The sequence below is a fragment of the Talpa europaea genome, assembly GCF_964194135.1.
Source record: "Talpa europaea genome assembly, chromosome: 3".
Lineage (NCBI taxonomy): Eukaryota > Metazoa > Chordata > Mammalia > Eulipotyphla > Talpidae > Talpa > Talpa europaea.
The window spans coordinates 33,379,215-33,403,474 of record NC_140069.1 but is presented as its reverse complement, the minus strand read 5'-3'; the positions used below and the strand labels follow the sequence as shown (position 1 = coordinate 33,403,474).

Sequence of the window (24,260 nt, the reverse complement as noted above, 5' to 3'; positions counted from 1 at the left end):
AACTGCTACAATTATTATTATGTTTTGAACTGTGGGTTGAACCGATTCTAGCTGTGGTGCTAATGGAACAAAATCTAGTGAACATCATTCTATCCAGGCCAGCTTGAAGCAATTGTAATAAAAGAAGCAAGTGTTGCTAAGGGAAAAGTGGTAGCATCTCCCCAGAGAAGCTTCAGGTAAGTGTTAAGAAATCTAATTGATGGTAAAGAGAAAATACAAACTTATTTTAGTCTCTGGTTCCACAACCTTATGTTAGGGATGAAAGACATCAAAATTTAAGGCTCAACAACCATATGCCACAGATAAAATCTATTAAAATTTAAGTTTAATTTCTAGAAGTTTATTTCTGAAGCTTATTAAAAGCATAATTCACTCACTGTATTATCATTGCCTATATAATTTTAAATCTGTTACTGTTGCTTCAGTATGCATTAAAATATAAACACTATAATGAAAATTTAGTTATATTTTAGTTGGGAGTTAAGATGTATGTTAAGTTAAATTTAAAACATTGAGTGTGTTTTTTAATAATACTAAAATAAAACTGCATATTTGATTTCCTAGAGAAGTATTTTTGTTCCACACAAAATTTAATGTGAGTTATCTTGATCTGAAAGAGATCGAAGATGAAACATATATATATATATATATATATATATATATATATATATATATATGCCTCAATACAATCAAAGACCATATAGGCTAAGAGCTGATCATTATTGTGATTTTAAAGTTTTATTTATTAAATGCAAAAGACTTTTGATCACCTACAACATAAAAAACTGTCAGACTCTGAAAGGAGGAAAAGAGATTAACTTAAATTCTGATATGATTCACCACACTATTAGAATTACAGAAGTGAACAGAAACACAGTGTCAGGACATTACAATCATTGGTTGAGGTCAAAACATTTCTTCCATCTTTATGGAAAACTGAAAAGATAGAAAGTCTTCAAGTACTTGCTTCCTTAAGACCCTAAATCGGTACTAACATAAGCTTTTTGTTCATGTGTTTTTTTAAAAAAATTCTAGATAAAAAGTTGTATTTTAACAATATCTCCTCTCAAATCAATTTACATAGTTTTTATTTTGCATGCCAAATAAGACCCAGCAACCCTTCAAGACTCATTCACAGTATTTTCATGGGCTATATGTTAAGTGTGCTTCATTTGTTGAAATTTATTCTGCAGAGTCTGTGAAGTCTGATTAGATTTTAACATTCTGAAAAGTCATGATAATTTTTCTGTTTGTGTCTTCTGAATTACTCTGAGCAGAAAATTATTGGAGGGGAAAAACCCGTGCCTAAAAGTTTGTATCTGGTGCCAGTCTAAGATGTATGCCAAACACTACTCACCATTCAAAAGTGTGGTCCCCTGAAACAGCAGACCAGATATCGCCTCTCTGTCACCAGAGAGTCAAACCAGACTTCAATCTGGGATTTCTCCACAGAGGATTGGCTGCTACCCAGTTGATATAAGTCTGAAAAATTTGCATTTCTCGAAAACAGTGTTGTGTAAACATACGTTGTCTCACTTTACCTGCTATTTATTAAAATCATGGTTTATTTAGCATTTGGGATTTATGGTTCTGTGAAGCCATCATAAGTCAATCAGTCATACAAAAGGACTTGCCATAGACCGAGTTCTAGGCAATGAAACTTGCCTATAATTATACTATGTTTATATTAGCATTTATTACTATCAGAAACATTTTATTCCCCAAAAGAATACCGAAAGAATAGAACAAAATGGTAAAGATTTTTCGGGGTAATGAATTTTCAAACATTTCCAAGAATATCATCATCTATTTTAAGTACTATAAATTCTCTTAGATCTCATTTGGATAGGGCTCTAATAAGCAGTTATTATATATCTCTCATTTAAATTACTACTGAAATTAGATATAATCTTTATTTAATATGACTGTTTTTAACACCATATGGGAAGGGAAATAACTAAATGAAAATTGTTCACGTAAATATGATAGGAGTGGGGAAAAGCAGTATTTCTTGACATGTGGCATGTCACTCAGGAAAGTAAAAGGCCCATCATATCCAAAATGCCAGCTTGGATATCCCCCTGCCTCCCACTTCACGAACAGACATACCACATGGCATTAAATGCTGCAACCTTTCCTAAAAATGCCACTTGGATTGGCCCACTGTGGTGAGTGTGTAAGAACTCTTGGTCTGCTCTTGAGTTTGTGACTTCAAAGGAGAAGAATCCAGTAAATAACACTGGTTAAATTTTTTCCTCAGATGTCTGGCATAAATGATTTGTGAGGATATTGGAACTTTTGCCGTTTTCACACTGAGGAAATATATTATGCTACTTGAAAAAATTCTACATAATGCTACAGTCATATTCAACTGTTTTGCAAAAGTACTCAAAGAATATTTAGGCCATTTATCAAAGCTTTCTTCTTTTGGCCACTATGTAAATGATTGCTAATATTTTATTTACTCTTCGTAAATACAAAGTATATGTTATAAAACACTTTGTACACATTTCAAACTCTTCAGTTTCTATAGATCTTTATATAATAACTTTGCCATTTTCCCATTTCTAAGTTTTGTGTTCATGTATTCTAAAAATAATTTCAACGACCATTTTCAGTTTTTTTTAAAAGAACTGAATATATTGGTTATTACACTCCAATGAATACAAATTACCTTGAAAAATCACATAAACAAAATACTACATATGTGAGTAATATGAGGTATTTTATTCTATTGTTTATTTTTCATGAAAGAGTTCTAATTGCTTAACTTTTCAGACAAAATTTAATGTAGTAAAACATCATTGTTCAGATGTAAGAGACGACCCAAGAAAATGATTTTGAGTAGGTAGGACTTCTGCTATTACTGTTGTGTGAAAAAGACTGCACCATTTAATGACAGATTGTTACACATCTCCCTAACAAGAGGGGCAAACTGATACTGCAAGCAGCCAGAACAACATAATTAAAATAGAATTCCAAGTTTATATTAATAGGGTAATAAGTTAATTAAAATCAGGATCAACTGAACTTTCTATTCACACCAGTTCAGGCAGCCCAAGAGGAAAGGAGCTCTAGTTTAGAGACATATGTGACTCTTTGAGCTTCTGTCATCCAGGTGCCATTTCTGATGGAGCACATGTGCACCGAACAGTTGGCAAAGAAGGAAAAAGATTACTGTAGATGTATGTGCAGATAGTGTCTCTAATGATATAAAATACGTCTGGAAAGAAAGCAACACTTCTTTGTAACATGAAAATTTTCCCTTGACTTTTCACTCCTTCTGAGGTTCTGAATGTGGTTTGAGTGTGTTTCTGTAAATGAGGATATATAGTTTTACTTATGATGATTATGGAACAAAAATAAATTTAGTAATCTGTAAGTGATGGAGTTATACACATAAATTGGCTAAGACATCCAAAGAATTTAGGATCTGTTTTCCATTTTATCTAAATGCACCATGAATAGGTTGCCTGTCATAGTAGAAAGATTTATAAAAGTATCCAGTAACATACATTGCATTACATTGCTAGGGAAGTTTCTCTTGATAGCCTATGAAACTATTTAAAAAGATATTTCTGCAAACTGAAAATAACAGCAGAAAGAATTCAAGATGTTACAGTTTCAATATTTCAGAGAGCACTGGTCCCAGTGGATGCTTTTATAAAATTATTTCTGTTTCATGCATTGATTGCTCCTCAGTTAATCTTCATCTGATTCCAGATCAGGGTCAACATCTGTGGAGAGTCTGAGATAAAAGAAAGCATAGAAAGCCACTAGGAGGGTCAAAATAGCCGCAAGTACAAGGCCAACTTCCTGAAGAAGAAAAAAATAGATTTGTATTGATAAAAAGGACTGCTTAATATTCACAGTTTCATCAGATAAAATAATCATAACATATACAATGATTAATTATATATTGATTATCACAATCTTTTCATTTACTATCTTTCTCCATTAAATGAAGAAACTTGTACTTGACAGTGCCTGTAGCATGGCACGTACATGAGTGGATGAATCATTTCTATTTTTTTTGCATTTTCTCAAGCAGCAAAATTAAAGTTTATAATTTTAATATTTTTCATAGCTTGGATATCAAAATGTTGGGTGCAAGCAATATAGTTTGTGCTTCCAGCTTATCTATTCTCTACTTGAGTATGTTAACTGTATTTGTTGCTTCAATATGTACTATTATAGCATTTGGACAACGATTTAAAAAAAATTGCTCCTTTTATAATGGAGCTGCTATATATAAACTGCTATATATATAAACTGCTATAATAATATTGTGTCTCTGAAAACATCTTTATTAAATGTTATTTTGTTGAAACACTAATTTTTTAATTCTAAATTCTATAGTTCTATAATGGGGAAACAAAACTGAGCACTACGTGAATGAAACATGATACAGTATAATTTATCACAACTGTGATGGATGATCCTGGATATTTCATTTGATGATTTGATGTGGTTTACATTAATCAATTATATTGAAATACTATCTCCCAAATATACTACTGATATAATAGCAAAAGATCATATCATTTTTCAGAGTCTGTAAGTTTCGTGTGTGTGTGTGTGTGTGTGTGTGTATGAAGGAACAATATCAGTATTAACATATCATTTGATTAAAAAGCAATAGCAAATTGTGACAGTGTAGTACTAAAGGGCCTAACATTCCCTTCTAATTTTCACTTGTGTATTCCATACTTTCCTAGCATTATTTTATGGAGAAGCAATTTATTTGCATTTATATAAATATATTTTATGTCTCATAATAATGTAAAGTTAATCACTAAAAACATGTCACCTAATAAATTTTAAAATTAAGATGAACTTGGTTTATAGTTAATGTGGAATTTTTACCTGGATGATGAAATTATAAATGGATACTTCTTATAGTTTTAGCTTCACAAATACATGTATTTAGATTTCCAAACTATGAAAATAAACATTTAATGAAAAACATGGGGTTGAGAGACCATGTCAACTATTTTTGTAAGATTTGATTTTTTTAAACTGAATATATCAATATAATGTTAAATGAAAATGAATTTTTCTTTGTTGCAACTGCAACACTTTGGCATCTCAAAAGGGCATGGCCATATCAGACAGGTTTCATTTATATTCTTATATCCACAGCTGTGCTCCCAGACCCATCTGGCTACACAGCTACTAATTTTAAGAGGATGTAATAAACAAGTGACACACAACTGCAAACTCCATCTGTTCTGTAGAGTGGACAACAAAATCGTTCACCAGCAATCACCATTCGTATAAGCTTAATGCAAGAATAGAGTTTTTACTCTTGATTGGAGACCACCATTCTCATCTCATTGAAAATTACTTTTAATTGCTGTTTTTGAAATTCTTGTCCTTTAAAATAACTCCACATCACCTTCACTGTACATTTTCAGACTATCCAGAGGCACACACACAAAAAAAGATTTAAGGGCAGGAAGCAGAGAATATTCATAGTATACAACTTCAGGGGATTCATTAATCCAATTCAGTATATATCGTGTACAGTCCAGGGACTGGTGGCTTAAAAAAAATTAGGTGGTGAGGTATAGTAAATTATTTTTTCAAAATGTCCCTATTCTATTGAGGAGATCAGTATTGCAAAGATTGAATCTTTGGAAAGTTAAAATAATGGTAAAATTGAAAATATTGCTTTTAGAATGCTGGTGACACTAACCTAACTTAGAGCCCTATAGGCATCTTTTTACTCCCTCTACCCCTTAGCCATTTTTAGTTTTAATTTTAGAACTAATAAAAAAGGCCAAAAGTAATATTTCCAGCTGGTTCATTCCAAAGGGTTGTTAGCAGGATCTGTTTGACACTTGATTATTTTACTTATGTAACAACTAAATTTTCGATCCTTATTCTTTGCAAATAAACCATTTATACACCTATTTAATGGATTTTCTTTTTCCTTCTAACTACGAGAAAACATGGATATTTTGAACAAAATACAACAAAACAACCAAAAAATCTTAATTGTGTTGTAGATCTTAAAAAACAATGTTCTAAATAAACAGCAACCAAATATCACACGTTAGTTGTGCAAATGCTTTTAGGTGGCATTTAATTACAGGATCATAAATTATGACATTTTATTTTTATTTGTAAGATATAGGAAATATAGTTTCTCAATAAAAATCAATTCTACATTTTTACACATTTATTTTGACACATCTTATATTGATCATTAACTCTTTCCTCAAAGTATTTTCTATTATTAAACATATATTTACAACAAAAAAGTACTGGAAGTCTTTGAGGGTAAAGACCCTATTGTGCATAATTCTTTACATCTACAGTACATGATTTCTCAATCAATATTGCTAATTTGATATGGTAATTAAATTTGACGGTGATTTTTTTCAACAAATTCCTCCAAGATGATCATATCTTATTCATCTTTCCACAGGTTCTACAACAATCTAATACTGATTGTAACTTTTTAATAAATAATGAAGGACTAAATATGAAGTATTTACTGTTCATACATGTATATTAAAATTACATAATGCTTTGCAAAACTTTATAATAGCAATATCCATTATACAATCTCCACAACAAATATATATATAATATATGTATATTACCAAAGTTTCCCTTTATTTATATATATATATATATATATAGAGAGAGAGAGAGAGAGAGAGAGAGAGTCAAGCAATGCAGATTTACTTGAAGAAGGGGATCTTTAGGGCTAATTTCAAGAAATACTTTTTCAATCAACTAACAATTGACAAATGACTTCTATATGCTAGGTTCAATGTTAAGTGTTTTCACTGCATTGTTTAAACCTCCTGACAATACTTTGAGGTAAATGGCATAATCTCCATTTACAAATGTGCCAGCTTAGTCTCGGCTAAGTCATGGGAACAGTTAGAGGCAAGAGGAAGTGACCCTAGGCCTCTTTATTTTGTATTCAATGTTGTTGTTACTGATTTTTCTTCTATTTCATGCAGCTCTTCATATTTTCTGTAGATTTAAATTATTCTAAGAGTATAACTATGACTCATTCTAAAGAATAGTCATGATAAAATATTAGAATATTATGGTCATCCTCTATCAAATAGATAAGAGTCAAAGATGTTTGATGTTTATTAGTCCTTAGTTGCTTCTTTGACATTATCAATACAGATAAAATCACTCACTGGGGAAATTAAATAGCATAAAATGGCAATTGCTGAAAGAAACTTTGTTATTTAAAATCCTATGCTAAAATGACAAGGCAATCAAAGTTTGACAGGGCAAACTAATTAGTATGCCAGATTTGAAATGTAAAACACCTTCATGGTTCTGATTCTAAAATATTTCATATCATTTTAATGGCTCCTCATAAAAAAATTTTTAAGCAAAGTAAACAATGTTTAAAATTATGGTTTTTGTTTTCCACAGGTTTATAAGTCAAAATATGTCAACCTGCTAAAAAAGGAGCTATAGTCTGATGTCAGAAACTCTTGTACATACTTTAAATCATAAGTGAAATCTAAGAAAAATTTTTTCTGATAGAAAGATAAATTCTACATTGTTTCATAAGAGCCATTTGACAATTACATTATGAGGTAGACTTATCTCATCCTGGGAACATAACTATTTCCTCAAATTAAAATAATAGCAAAAATTGTAAGAACAAGTGAAAAAGAGTATGGGTTATAAGAAGGTAGTATATAAATAAAAGAATGGTTACATGATTTCTCAATACTAAATTACACTGCTCAATGTACCATGCTATGAGTGGAGTTTGCTATACAATATTTTTCTTAAAAAAAAAAAAATCCCCAAAATAAGAATCCCACGTTGTGGAAGAGAGTGGTGACATACTGCCACGGTGAAAAATAACGAGACTCTCTCACAAGAGACAATTATCAAGTAATTAGTTGTAAAATAAAAACAAGACGTTGTTTTCAGATAGGTCATGTTCTGGAAATAATTTTGAAGATGAAGTTTCACATGAAATTAGAAAAAACATCAAAAGATTAATCATCTCTCTTTTAAACAAAAAGACAATTTAATATTTTTCATTACAAACTGACATAGCATTAACTGAAAAGATTGTGTTGTGAAAACATACGCATCACACAGCAATGCTTGATCAAAATCAGCAATCAGGAGTAAAAAGAAGGCAATGTTTAGTGATCATAATAGCAAATTCTGGAAGACAACCAAATATATCATCTGGCAGTTCAACAGCTGTTACAGCTTGGTAGTAATACCTTGGCATTTGCTACAAGTTATAACTTAGAAAAATTGATTTTTCATCTGCCAGATAAAAACCAAAATCTCTTTTTAACATTTCAATGTTTAAATATAATATATATGCTAGTCACTTTAATTTTACACATTACCAGTAGTGCTGCCAAATTATTTTTTCTATTTATAGTTTAATTCAACTCTAAATACTTGGCAAAGAGTTGACATTGGGTAACAATATAAATGTAATTTTGTTGAACTTCACTAGCATATTGGATTAATATCTATTAACATCATCCTCAGCTTCACTTAGCCCTCTTAGCCAGTCAAAACCTGGTTTTCTAAAATAACAAATTTAGGAACATCATTTAGAATTTCAAAATTGAGGACAGTGATAATACAGAAAGGGCCTCCCTGGCAGCGTAAGGGATTAAGCACAGCACTATGAAGCTGTCCACAGCCACTGCAGCATAATTTGGATCCCCGGCCGGCCAGGTTGCTACCCACATGACACAGCAGACCTCTCCTGTCTCACCCACTGCTCACCACAGCAATGTATTTCAGTCAGTCTGTCTGATCTGTTCCCCACTCTGTCTCTGGTGAATCCTCTCACCCCTGGACCTCTGGCCTGTACCCCAGTTCTTGTATACATAAATAAATAAATCTTTAAAAAATATACAGTGTAAAATTACATATTAATGATCCAAGCATATGCAATTACAACTAAAATTAACAATTATAAAGTGAAATTTATTGAAAATGAGTTTTTGATTCAAGCCACATAAATCATCAAAATGTTTGAATAATGTATATAGTAGCAGGAAAAAATTAAATGTAACTTTATATATAACTAGTTCTCTTAAGTGACATTGTGTTTAATTTAAGACCTGTTGATCTCTCAGGACAAAAAGGATACTTCTCCATTAAGTAAATTCCTTATGAAAATCTTCAGTTCTGGCATTCAACTTGGATCTTGAAAGGTCATAAAACTTTTAGAATTCAACATTTATGCAATTCAGATTTAGAAAATAAAATGGCATTCATTACTGCAAATTTTAAAATTATCAAATACAGGTACCTTTATGCCTATTGCTGTTTTCTTTGCTTCTGCTTTTAATTTTGTTGCTCGTAAAATGGGTTTGGTTTTTTTATAATCCTGTTTACCTAAAAAGAAAAAATTTCAGACAATGAGCTATGATTATATATAATTCAAGTTTAATAGCCATCTGAAATGTGAAAGACTATTTAAATAGAATAAAACATGGACACAAAGTTTCAAAGTAGGTCCCAGTTATGAAAATCATAAACTTGTCACCCTCAGGTCAATGTTTCCTCCTCTGTTACTTTGATTTTCAGGAAGAAGCTTGATAGATATCTTTGAATTGCTGTGCAGTGAATATCAGAAAAGATAAAAATAATTTAGATGCTTAACAATATTTTAACATTTCGGAAACAAATGCATAAATAAATGAGTACACACAAGAACCCATTAATAGATCAAGTTAACTTTGTCTTTCTAATTGAACAATAACAATTTACTATAAGTTTAATATATTATAGATAAGTATTCAAATCATCAATTTGAGAAATAGTCTCAAGTTTTCTCTAAGTAAGGGAGAGAGACCGCTAGTTATTATCACTGGATTTATTTTTTAAAATGTGTAGTTAATTTTTGTTTGCTCTTAATAGAGCACAGAATATATGCGACTAGATAAAAGATATAGGACATTTACATTTAGATAGTACTTTTCATCATCTCTATCATATTGTACAACCCAAGATGAACAAAACTGAGTTGGTGAAGCAAATTTCCTTCTTTATGTACCATCTGGTGACCCCACTAATAAGCAACAAAATGTAATTACATAGCCAGCAGAGAAATAGATTTAATAATAACATCAAAATAAGCATTGAGTAGAACATACTTTTTTTTGTTAACCAAACTAAATCAACTAAGTCAAACTATGTTAACTATGTTAACCTATGTAACTAGGTCAAAGTAGTCTCAAAAATAGAAATATAATAACAGTCCAAGTGGGAGTTCTTATAAGACCATATATCTCCAGGTATTTTATACTCCCCTTTGCTTTCTTGTCTCCAACTTACTCCCTTTCCTTTTTATGACTATCCTTTTCTAAAACCTACCCCGACGTGTCTGTATTAAACAGATAAGTTGAATTTTGAATACACCTTCTAACTTTAATGTCCACATCTTCCTCACCCTGAAATAAATCTGAAAGCTGCTGGCCTGAAGTAAAGTATATCAAAAATATTAATGTAAAATATATTTGTTGATGTATTTGCTAGTAATTCAAAAGTTGCTTTAAAATTCCATATAGGGGCCTCCCCCAGTGGTGCAGCGGGTTGAGCACAGCTTTGTGAAGCTGTCCGCAGCCTCTGCAGCACAGGTTCAATTCCCGGTCAGCCAGGGAGATACCCACATGGTGCAGCAAACCTCCTGTCTCACCCGCTGCTCCCCTCAGCAGTGTTTTCAGTCATCTGCATGTTCTGCTCCTCACATGTCTCCGATGAATTCTTTCACCCTCCCGCATCTTTAGCCTGTACTCCAGTTCTTGTATAAATAAATAAATCTTTAAAAAAAATTCCATATAGTTTTTAGAATTAGCAATGACAGGGAAAAGTTAGTGAAATAAGTGGGAGTAATAAATGATATTTGTTCCATTAGAAACATGTTTGTTTTGGTGAAGAACTTTAATATTTTTTTGTAAAATGAAAGCATATATGCTTTGTCCTTAACTGCTATTGCATAGTAGTCATTCTTGATCTATGGGCAAGTGGAAGCTTAATAAATACTATTTGATGATGGGGTTTAATGATCCAGAAATGAGCCAATTCAAAAAATGTATGTCAAATGATCTAAATTTAAACTACAGAATGAACAAAATACAGAAAAATATTACTCTGACCCATTTTAAATTAGCAACATTTAATTTTGCTGAAAAAGACCTTGACAAGTGTTCACTTTGATTTCACATCTCAACAGTCAAACTATTCAAATCATTATTCCTGCTTAGATATAAACAGTTCAGAACAATGAAATGGTGACACATCAAATGCCTCTTCTCAGGGTTACAAAGCAAGTTTCTAATGAGAATCTAAAAAGGAATTTAAAGATTATAGACCTGGGGCCCCAAAATCACTTCTTGATTGATCCTATATATGCCTTATAATAATCTCTATTGGGGAAAAACAAACAAACAAACAAGGATTATTTTAACCCATATCCTTTTCACACATATGCAATACTGTAGGTGATGTGTGTGTCATAACAGCAATTCATATATATCTCAGTCAATGTTTAAGTGAGAATATCGCTCTGCTTCATGTGCCACTTAAAAATTGGTTAAATATTTCAATTCAACTTGCATAATCTCTTAGAGAATAATATTTTTAAATTTATAGGAACATTGATATGAACTTTAAAAACTGTCTTTATAATAATTAGATGGCTTTCAAAATTGTAGTACACCTGATTTTCTTCAAATTGTGCATCTGTCATTAATTTAGCATTCTCCTTGCTGACTATGATATTCAAAAAGATATATTGCAAAATGTGGTTTCAATGTACTAAGTGAAAATGTTTACAGGGGTATCTTAAGTTCTTTATAACTGAAACCAGATTGTTCCATTACACCCAAAGAAGTTTTCAACATTTGAATTTTTTCTGGCTTCAAGAAAGATACCCATGCCCACATGATTGTAAAAACTACAAAATACAGAAGCCCATCTAGAAGAATGCATATGTAATCTAGATTTTTATATGTAGATGGCTTCTTAAACAGTGGATCTGATTTTGGTTTTATCAATAATGTAATAATCAAAGTAGCCACTTAGTAATTGCCCAGTAAATTTTGCATGAGAGAAAAATTGGATAATGCAAGTCAATGAAGCCAATCTGGGGCCTCATTATCTAGTGTTCTATATAAATAACAACATTCAATCACATTTATGTATTTTCACGTCCTATGATGCAACATTTTTCTCCACCACACTTCCTGATTGGCTAATTCATGCTTCCCCTCTTCAATAAGCCTATTTATTATATTTTAATACTATCATGCAGCAAAATTGACTTTTCTCCTCTTGGTATATAGTTGTGTCAATTTTAACTGCATGTATAGAGTCTTTATTTATTCATTTGTTGAAATGCATTTCTGTCATATCCAGTGTTTGGCAAATATTTAAAGATGTACTTTTTTTTTGTGAATATGAGTTTTCATTTATATAGGGTAGGGGGGTAGAGGAGGAGATAGGGAATGGGGATAGGGCATTAGCACTAGAGGTTTGGTGGAGGGTGAGTGAAGCAATACACACATGGAAGAATAAAAATGTACCCCTAAAATAATATAGATGTATAAACCATGGATGAAAATAATTAAAATAAGTTATATTTTGACCAGTCAATTAAATAAACATTTCAAAATTGAAAAGATATATAGGGTAGGACTGCTGAATTGTATGGTAAGTACATATTTAACTTTGTAAAAAGCACCAACTCATTTTCCAGACTGGTTATATCATTTTGCATTCTCACTAACATGAATGAGAGCTCTGGTACCTTTGCATCATCACTAGTACTTGGTATTGTTTTACCTAGCTTCCTAACTTCTTAGTCTAAATTATTCATAATACTGCATTTCCTTATAACCTATTTTATATACAAATAGTTGACAGTAATGTACTGTTTCATTATTATTAGCAATTTGAGGGACTGAGAATACTCAAATTATTAATATCAGTAATTGATTTTTTCTCAATATAATTAAAGATTTTTCAATTATGTTGCTCTTTCTAAATAAGAAACTTGGTTTCATTGATTTTTTTCTCTTTTCTGTTTGGTTTATTTCTACTCAGATCTTTATTTATTTACTTTTTTAGTTTGCTTTGGGTTCAGTTTCATATTTTTCTAATTTCTTTGGGTGGAAAGAGTTGAGTCACTTATTTGAAATGTTTTGTTCTTTAATATAGCCTTAATAGATAAATACTTACACCTAAGTACTTCTTCAGAAGCATCTCAAAATTCAGTGATGAGAAGGAAAAAGTTATACACAAATATACATATGGACTTCTGTTATACTTACCTATGCAGTTATCTTTACTTTTGTTAACTTATTTTGTTAACTTATTTTTCTGTGTGTGGATGATAGTCATTGCTTTGTGTACTTTCATTTCAGTCTGCAGAGCTTTCTTTAGTATTTCTTTAGAATTATCTGGTGAGGTCTCAGTGTGCTGAATATAAAATTCTCGGTTGGTTGGTATCTTACATTTAGCACATCATATGTAATGAGTTACTTATCTCTTGCACTTTTCAAGATTCACTCTGTGTTTCACTTTCAACAGTTTGACTATGATTGCAGGTTTGGATCTCCGAGTTTGTCCTAATTGAAATTTGTGGGGTTTTTAGTATACAAATGAATGGTTTATTTCAAATTAGGGAAGTTTGGGGACATTATTTTTTCAAATATTTTTACTGACTTGCTCCCTTCCATCATTCTGGATCTATTATGCATAAATTGGTATGCTCAGTGGGGTCTTAGTCTGCTCATTTCTTTTAATTTTTCCTTCATTCTTTTTTTATTCATAGTCCTCATGTTAGGGGGAAAAGGATGTCCTAAAGCTAATTCCATACAAGCTTTGTGGACTCCACCCCCACTCCAGAACAAAGCCAAAAGACATTGGGAGAGACAAATCCCATCACCACCAAAGGGAAGATTGCTGGAACCTGAGGGTGGGGTTAAGTAGCCAGGTTTGGTATAAAACCAGACACATGGGCTTTGGGAGTTTCCCTTTTTGGCTCTCTGCCAGCTCGCACCGCTCAGCCAGTTCTTGGAGTGTCTTTGGGTTTCCAGGTCGATGGATCGGGTAGGACGCATTAAAGACTTTATTTCCTTATTTTCTCCCGGGTTGTACATTTCCTCATTTCCCTTATCCTTGTAAATAAAACTTTTATTAACCTTTTTGTGTGTGCCTGTAGTGGAGTATAAGTCCCTTTAAAGCGCGTGGATGAGGACCCACAGCCAGGCAACCCGTTTATATATAGGGTCTGCTCCGTAACACTCAGAATGAATAATCTCAATTACCCTCTCTTCATAGTCCCTGATTTTTCTATCTGTGGAGCATCTCTAGAGCCAACTGTGAACTACTAAATTTAATCTTTTGGTAGAATTTTCTTACAGTAGAATTTTCTTATAGCAGAATATAAAAATTCATTTTACATGGTCACAATTAGCTAAATAAACTAGCAAATGCATTTTTCTAAATTCTGATGACAGGTATTACCAAGGCCCTAATTTTAATGGAAGGGGTAGCATTATACTTACAACTTTGCTCCAAAAATAGGTCAACTTTCTTAATGCTACAATGTGATTTCCAGAAACTTTGAACTGCATTATCAACCTACATTATATCACAGTGATCTGATATAAGCCTTGGAGAATATGCATAAATTACCTGAAATGCCTAATACATATGTTTGCAAAAGAGAAAAAAAGAAAATTCTGTTGAAATACAGAGATTTGCCATCTAAATCTGATTTATAGTTCACTGATTTAGTGAATAATGGGATTATCTCTGAGATGTAAAGGTCAACTTGCAGTATTTAATGTTCTATCTACCATTAAGAAAGGGAATAAAGGACAACTTCTTAAGATAATTGGAATGTCACATAACTGTACCTTTGCTCCAACATTATTCTACAAGGTATATACTGTGGAGAAACTATTGTACATGTGAACCAAAGAACAAACATATCTAAAACTGTTCACAGAAGCCTTGCTCATAATAACATCATAGAAAAAAGAAATTAAGAATGATCCAATTGTTAAAAGCAGGAGGATAGAAAACTACCTGTGTATACATACAATAAAATGAACTAGATTAACATTCATCAAGAAGAATAAAACTCTAAAACATGGTGTTCAATGTAGGCAAATTACATAATATATACAACATGAATTCATTTATATAAAGTTCAAATACCAACAAATGTAAAGACTATATTGTTTGACACATAAAGAGAGAGAAAATTCATGAACAGAAAGAATAGAAAATCAAAATAGCAGTTCTCTCCCAGAAGCATCTAATATATTGCAATTGGTAAGGGGCAAAGGAGCCTTCTAAGGCACTAATATATATAATTTTTAACGACCTGGATGTAGTTGTTTAGCTTTTGATGGTTACTCATATTATTATGGTTTTTAAATCTACAAATATTTTGCATATCTAGAGAACATGAAAAGATACCAGTGTTGAGTAGGGCATTGAACAATAAATGTTCTCCAGTAGAATGCTGTGCATTCTACCTCTTAGAGTTTATGACATGGTAGAGTCAATCAAGCCTGAAGGGCTTTTAGATGAGACATAGCAACAAGCCTTTAGCAGGTCCCAATAAAAAAGAAGTGGCAATCTCTAGGGCTTTGGAACAGTGCCATACATCCTTCAGCAGGTAACAGCTGCTAAGAAACAACTCCTGGATTGCAACCAAGTTCTGATGGAAACTGACTACCTGGTCATGAGACTCCAAGACCATCTGGCCTGAGCTACCAGTCATGAATTGGGGGTTTTCTAATTCAATAAGCCATAAAATTGGATGTACCATTTTAGTTGTTAAAGAAATGTTTATGGAGGGCTTTTTACTTATGCTGACACCAGTTGGAGTAGATTGCTATCCATGTCCAAAAAACACAATCTATAAAGGAAATTCTCCCAGTGGCCAAAGTTTGAGTGGTATATTTAGTTGCACATTAGTTGAAAAGAGAAGTAACCTGAGAAAAGACACAATATTAGCTCTGAATAAGAAGCTTAGTCTATTCACTTAGTCAGATTGGATTCCTTATGTCTTTAGGTAAGTAGGCAAATGGGGAAACTTAGTATTAGCTATGGTTAAATGATATTGGTTATCAAGGATACAATGGTTTGTTAAGATACAGTGATGGCCAAAGTAATATGGAAAGATGTGAGGAAACTCTTGGGGTAGTCCCATGTACTATGATGACTGATGGCAAAGTTTAATGAAATTTCCACGTATCTTTATAACTAGAAGAAAGACCTAGATTACCCAAACAGGAAAAGATGCTCATCAAACTAAGATGCTTGCCAGGGACATGAAGGTAGAGAATTATTTCAGAAGAGAAAAACCATAAATTGTAACTACTATAATCATTCAGAAAGTGGGAGTGAGTTGGGGAGCAAAGGAAGGAGGGGGTTCAATGGTGGAGGATTAATTGGTATTTTGGTGATAGGTGTGGTATGATAAGGTACATATGAGGAAGTGTGAACCTGTACCTCAAAATCATACACAGAGTTGTAAACCAACTTTACCTAAACTAAAAAAAAAAAAAGAGAGAGAGAGACAAGTAGAATGGATGCTTTTCTTTGGAATCATTTTAATCATTCACATACCCCAAAAGATTATCAATCACATTTCTTCCAATCACAAAACACAAAGATTAACCTAATAATATGGTGGAAAAATATATTTGAAAATTCATGACACATAATCAACAGAATGTCCTTCAAGTCTTAAACAGGGATTATGATTTTTTAAACTATGCTTAGATAGCCTGATAACAAAGATATGCCATATATATTCATAATTTCATTTATATATACTTCACAATTTGTGTAGTATCAGTTCTTTAAACAGAAAAATTTATTTTTTTACATTTTAAACACAATAATTTAAAAAGCCATTTTTCAGTTATAATTTCCAATCAGTTGATATTAGCTGCATTAAAAGTTCCTCTCTTATTCAGTATAATTAAAATATATTTAAATTTTTAGATATTTAAATCTAAATAATCACAAATGGATACAAAAACATATTTAATAAAGATGACAGATATGTTGGTGCCATAATAATACATTATTGCTCATATTACACTAGGTTACATTAATTTAGGAAAGGATAAAGTAATTTAGAAATTATAGTAACTTATGAAAGGCTAGTACAATGTGTGGATTAAACCCAACATAAAAACCTATACTTATACTGAATTATTTCATATTTAAAGCAATAGTTTTAAATATGTTATGTCATGGTTTTACTGAGAATTTCCTTAGTTTGATAAAAGAATAATTACTTAACTGCTTTGGCTTTTTGCTTTTCAATTCTTTAGGTTTGCCCAGAAACAAGACTGTATCTTTGCCCTTTGTTGTTATTGCTGCCTAAGCTCATTATCATGTGAATATCTGGTTATTGTTTTATAAATGTTCATTTTTCAGGAGCTCACTGTTTTTTTCTTTCTCAACAGTCGACTTTACACTAGCCACACTCATTATCATCATGTGGCAGTACTGCTCTTCCTCTGCCTTTGCTGCTTTAAAAATTAATGCACTGTTATTTTCTGAATACTGCATAAGCTGCTTATGAGTACATTATGCTATCAAGCAAGCACATGCAGAAAAGCTTCCTAAACTGTTATTCTTTCAATGAAAATACAGCTGGTTCTGCTTCAAAGGCACATCTTTTCACCTGCAAATGGACTTGCTCCTATACTTATTCCTCAATTCATTGTCTTTTATTTGTGTCTGGAAATCTTTAATTGCCTTTAATTAGAAAAAAGTAAATTCAGTGCTTTAATCTTGCAAATACATTCAATCATAATTCTGTCTGGGATGAATACCAAGTTCTATTCACTGTCTGATCTCTATAACAAAGATATATAATTTATTGTCCATTTATATAGACCACACCAATTAAGATACAATAGAAAAGCAAAGAGATAAGAGTCAAAATATTTGAAAAGAAAAATTTGCAATCTAAATTTAATTACTCAAATGAATTATTGGAAGATGAGTTATTTACAGCATGCCAAAAACACTGACAAATAAAATTTGCTTATCTACAAGAAAGACTTTTACATTTCCTTCAACATTTTTAGAATAATTTCTCATCAACAGCTTCAAAAAGCAAAACACTGTTTGGAATATTACTTTTTTCATATTAGCAAAATTACTTATAAAATTTAGAAATACAATTTGGCATACAAGATAATTTCCCCACTATCACATGAACAAAAATTCTAGTTACTATATGACAAACCACAAATGAATGTAGAAAACTCATTACAAAGCAAGGGTTAACAGTCTTTCTTATGGAACTCTGTAGCAAACTCAGTTGCTATGTAATAAAAAAAAAAAATAAGGCCTGCATTTTGATAGCTGTAAAATGAATAAAATCACAAATGGCATGGTCACAGGCAAAGAGTAGTTAAAATATTAATCAATTTTGTAAAAAGAAAATCATAAAACCAGAAACACAATTAAAAAGTACAGATGCAGTGGATTATCACTGGCATAGTGATGGTAATTTATATATAGCCAGCCATACAAAATGGTAACACATATTTCCTTAAGGAAAAGAAGGAAGCATTGCCTGTAAAAGTTAAATTCACAAAAAGGATTTTTCTCAAAATTATTTTGAAATAAGCTAAAGAGAGCAAACTGGTGAAGTTATCCTTAATAATCTCATGAAGATTTTTAATACTACGTTATAAAGGCAATGTAAACCAATGATAATTGTCAGTGTTTGGACAGAACAGCTCGACATTAATCATACATTACAAAGAATGCCCCATCATTTAACAACACATCAAGTACTAAGAAATAAGCACCATGCTTTGAGTTGCTACAAAGATAAACCGGCAAGTTGTTTGTGAGATATAAATTAATTTCCCAGAAAATCATATTTAAAACACTAACCAAGTAACAGCTTATATATAGAAGAAAGTGTAGTTAAGTGGAAGATATTATAAAGCAAAATAGCAATCAGCAAACATTTTTTAAGTACTTGCCTGTGCAATGCACTGAATGTAGAAATAAAATCCAACAGAAACAACAACAACAAAAAATCTTGGGAAGATAAAACAAAAAACTGCAGGGAAATAAAATAACAGCACATTATAATGAGTTTACAAGTTAAAGATAATGCTTATTATTTCAAGAGAAATGATAGAACACTTAAGACAAATATGAACAGAGTAAGTTAACAAAGGGTATGTAGAATCTTAATTACCTGAGAATTAGGAACATTGTTGTATTGATTATTTTAACATCTATTTATTTAGTACCTTCTATGAGCATCAGTAGGATGCAAAGAAAAATAAATTTGGAGAGAGCTTCAACCTGTACAAATAAAAAATAAACATTTAAAACAAAGTAGAGTGGTGGAAAGTGGTATGTGTAATCAAAGAAGTAAAATGGTCAGAGTCTTCCATTTCTGAAAACATGGTAAATTGAGCTGAGGTTGACCCTTCTCTTATATAACTACAGAGAAACAGGAAGAAAAAACAGATTCTATACAGTTATGCTAAATGTGTGTGTGTGTATATACACATGTAATTAATACATGTATTTCCACATGTAAATACATACATGTATACACACATAAATACATACACGTGTGTACATAAAATTATATGTGTGTATTTATAAATACACATATGTAATTTTATGATTACAAAAGGAAATAAAAGTCCGAATACCAGAACAGGACAAAACTCAAAGCAAGAAAGTGCTATTGTAGCCCTGGGCTTGGAGGTAGAGAGTGGTGTGTTAGTGTCTGTTTCCACATGTCAAGAAAATGGTCAATGACTTGTATACAAAGTGCCACTGTGAGAAAGGAGCTGAAACTGAGATATATGGATGAAGTCTAGGCCTTTAAAGGATTGACCCATACAAAGAGGACAGAAAAATAATTTGCACTTGTTTGGAGAAATAACAAGCAATCCTTCTGCTTCCTCTAAGCTCTGGATGTGAAGGAAAGATGTGTCTCTGATGAGAAATACATGTCTGAAGCCCATTAGACCCAGAACAAAGTGTGACGTCAAATTACTCTATAGAAGACTACATCAAAAAATAAGTCCAAAATAATTCTAGGTTGTAATAATAGTCCACAAATCTATGAAATCCCTACTGTCAATGAATAAGTGAACATTGCTCTGCAAGAATATTTCACAATTTAAGGTGCTGGGATTCTCACAGAGGGAGAAAACAGAACAGAAACAAACAACCCCAAACTGAAATTGAACACACACAAAACTATAAAACACAAAGGGATGAAAAATAAAGAAACAAGAAAACAGCATGAAGCAGAATAAGCCAATATAATACAAGGGAAAATTGATTATATAAAAAGAAAGAATAGAGAGGAAGCATCTGAGAGAATTTATGAAACTGGCTTTTCAAATATTTAAAGGGGGGAAAAACAAAGGAAGAGAATTTTAAAAAAGAATGATTTTTTTTTTAATGATCAAGTAGACCTTGTACACATGACAAAAACGATCATTGAAATCATATATTATGGGTACAAGTTAGACATAGGAATAAATGGAGAGAGATAGAGAATTAATTTGTGAACAATTAATCAAAGGGAAAATAGGTCTTAGAAATAATAAACCCAGAATGGGATAGAGATAAATAAAGAAAAAAATATAAAAGTGATTTTAATAGATAATGATATTATAATGTAACAATTCATATAATAGGGATTTCAGAAGAAGAGACTAGAGAAAAGGGGGAAAGTAATTATTCAAAAAAAATCAAAGGCAGTGTTTCTTTCAGAATTTAAGAAAGATAAGATCCCTAGATGAAGTAGCACACCAAATCCCAAGTCACTTTTTCATTTTACTAAATAAAAATAATTGTCCACATTATATTAGAGCTAAAAAACATTCAAAAGAAAAACCTTAAAAAAAGGAAATAAAAATATACCCAAATGAAATGACTATTGGATTAACGAAATTAACCTTGTGTGATTTAGTTGGTTGCTTAATTCAAGATTAATAATTAAAACCCAGTAATATGTCTATATAAAAACAAACCCTATTACAAAATATACTTTTGTAATATTTATTCACAATAATAACAAAAATTAAGTTATATAGCACTTCTGTTTAATTTATAAACAAAATAACGAAACCATGGATATGCCAACTATATAATCATTTCAAAAAGACAAAACTGACATGAATTTCATATGTAAAAGACATAAATTCTCCTACAAAGTAATTTGTAAATCCAGTAGAATCCACTTTGACCACCGATTGCCTTTTTCATGAATATATAAAGTTGATTTTCAAGTTCATGTGAGAGGACAAAGAACAAGTGCACACATATACTACAGTATGATCTCCACTGAAAATCTGTTTTCATCCACTACCATACAATTGACCCTCTTTATCTAATTTACCCACCCCCTCATTCTCCTTCCTCTCTGATTGCCACCATTATGTTGTCAGAATCTAAGAGTTCCTTTTTGTTTTGTTTACTTTGTTTCTTTATTTCCACATATGAGTGCAATCATACCACATTTGTCTTTCTCCATTTGACTTACTTCACTTAGCATAATCCCCTCAATTTTCATACATCTTGTTAAAATGGCAAGATTTCAATTTTTTATAGCTGAGTAATATTCCATTGTGCATATATGTGTGTAAGTATGTGTGTGTATATATATATACATATAGACAATATATGTATACATACATATATACACACACATATACATACATATATACATATATACATATACACACACACACACACACACACACTACCTGTTGAATCTTGGGAAAGTTCTTTAACCCATATATGCTGAGTTTTCCTGAGCTGTATTACTGTAGATAGCAATAGCTCCTATTTCATGTGACCACTGTTAGGATAAAACAAGATATGTCTGGCAGGATATCCCTAATAATTACTAGCTACATCTATTATATTAAAAAAATACAGATTTACAAGTAAACTACTTACAATTTTATATGATTTAACTAGCACTTGTCAATATTACTTTGCCTGGTATGTTTAATAATGCCTGTTTATAAAATATTTTAATTATGTTAAATGTTTTAAAATTCTTTTTTCAATTTTTAAATAATTTATCACTATAAAATATATGTAATATTAGCCAATCCCACCCATCTATTTTTAAAATACTATTTCTGAAGAAATGATGAGATCCAAAGCAACTTCTTTTCCCTTGCAGTCAGTAACATTTCAGAATGTTGTTTTTATTCATTTCATACCTTGAAAGTAAGATGGTATACAATCCTAGTTTACTTCATATTTCAAGACGATGCTATGATAATCAAATGTTCATTTTATATTTATAAGTTCAGCCTTTCAATCTTACTTGAGCAAAGAATAACATTAAGAATTTTTGTGAAAACCATTAACCAGTGTCACTTAGTACATAATTGAAAAGACAAAACTTTGGGTGGATAATAAATAAACATTAAAATCATTATTCAAAAAAAGACACTGGTTTTACCAAATGTAGTTAGTGAAAAACCAAAGTTAGGTAAATAAATGAAATTTAACAGCAAGAGGACATTGTACATAATGCCACTACATGAAAGCTCACTAGCATTTCAAAGTAACTTAATAAAAACTTTAATATTTAAGAAAACATTATGATACACCATTCATTTATTTGTAATTATTATTTTTTATTATCGAGACTGAAGCATCTCTCCAAGATAAATCTAGTTGCTTTTTTGTCCCCATCTCATTTTGGGAAGAATATATATATATATATATATATATATATATAAATATATAAATATATATATATATAAAATACACCACATAGTATATGTGAGAGAATATTAGGACTTCAGTGAGTTATTCTTTAAAGACGTCAATAAAAGTAAGTACATCTCAGCTCTTATTATAATTTGTTCTATTATTTGCAAAGTATACATATCTGTATTTGCAAAGTATACATATCTCATAGCCATGCAACACCTTAGTTTACAAACTGTTCTAAAACAATGAGTATCCTGCTATCTTTAGTACTGATGAGTAGACTTTTCTCTCATCCAGCAACTTACTATATTAAAATTTTAATGGAAAATTCTGAGGTCAACAAATTATTGCTATTAAAAGTCAATAGAATAAAAGGCTTTTACAGATAAAAATTATCTAATAGATGATAATATTAAAATTACTAACTAAATGAGAACATTTACCCTGAAAATAAAAACAGTAAGATTTATTTTTGGTTTTATTAATAAAATTAGAAGATGCTGAAAAATCACAAGTATACAAAGTATATCTTCATTGGTAAGCTGATACACTTAGTTTTGTTTTTTTAAAAACTCTATACAGTTCTTCATTATTTAGATTTTGTCAATCACATGTATTAGAGAAAAGTTACTTTCTTAATATTACACATAATTGCTTTTTTCTTTATCTTAATTCACAGGAATGTATCAAAGGGAATTCTTGCTTACCAATTTGCTTTCTGTACTGATCAACAGGAAGTTTTATAGTGGAAGCATCTTTTCTACCCATCTTTGATCTCCAAAATGCCTGCTGCAAAGAAAGAAAATAATTATGATGAAGTCCTAAAAATCAAAAGGACTATCTACAAACCAGGAATAATTTATTCCATAAAATTCATTTTTAAAAGCAGTGGGAAAAAGTGCCTTTGACTTATTCCCATTAGATATCAGTAAAGAACACAAAATTCTTTCAAATAAATTATTAAGGATACAATTGCTGGTAATTAAATTTTCCAATCATTTGTTCTTGGTAACATTCATTTTATCAAGTCTTATCAATGCTCAATTAAATCACACTGTTAGAGAGCATTGTGTGTAAATGTGAAAACCATGTGCTATTTACTCAGATGGGTTAGGGCTGTAGGCTTGCTTTAGGCAGCGTATTTCTTTCCAATTACCTACTATGTCACACAAAAAGTAAAGGCTAAAGTTTGGAATTTTAGCTTAGATTCTGTCTTAAAAAACATGACATATGTAACATAAATATATGTCCTATTATTTTAATTGTTAAATACTGTGACAAAGACGACAACTTAGCAAAATCCATATTCTCCTTTACTTCCTAACTGAGTTAAACTACATTTCCCAGCCTGAATTCAAGCATGCTGTCAAATTCTTGTCAATAGAGTATAGATGGAAGTGATGTCATTTCCAGAACCAAGCAAAAGAAACTCCCATGTAGATTACTTCATTCTCTTTCTCCTTCCAATTGGCTCTACTTGTTTACCATTTTAGTAGTTTACTGTT

At 31.1% G+C, this 24,260-nt stretch overlaps 1 protein-coding gene across 1 annotated transcript; it reads right to left on the bottom strand.

Moving 5' to 3' along the window:
- Window positions 1-3,702: 3,702 nt before the first annotated feature.
- Window positions 3,703-23,523, bottom strand: TRIQK (triple QxxK/R motif containing; the record flags this gene model as incomplete). The annotated part of the gene is made up of 3 exons (XM_084230799.1): window positions 3,703-3,816; window positions 9,287-9,372; window positions 23,463-23,523. The coding sequence occupies 3 exons, from the start codon at window positions 23,521-23,523 to the stop codon at window positions 3,703-3,705; spliced, it is 261 nt and encodes an 86-aa protein (XP_084086925.1).
- Between the last annotated feature and the right edge of the window lie 737 nt (window positions 23,524-24,260).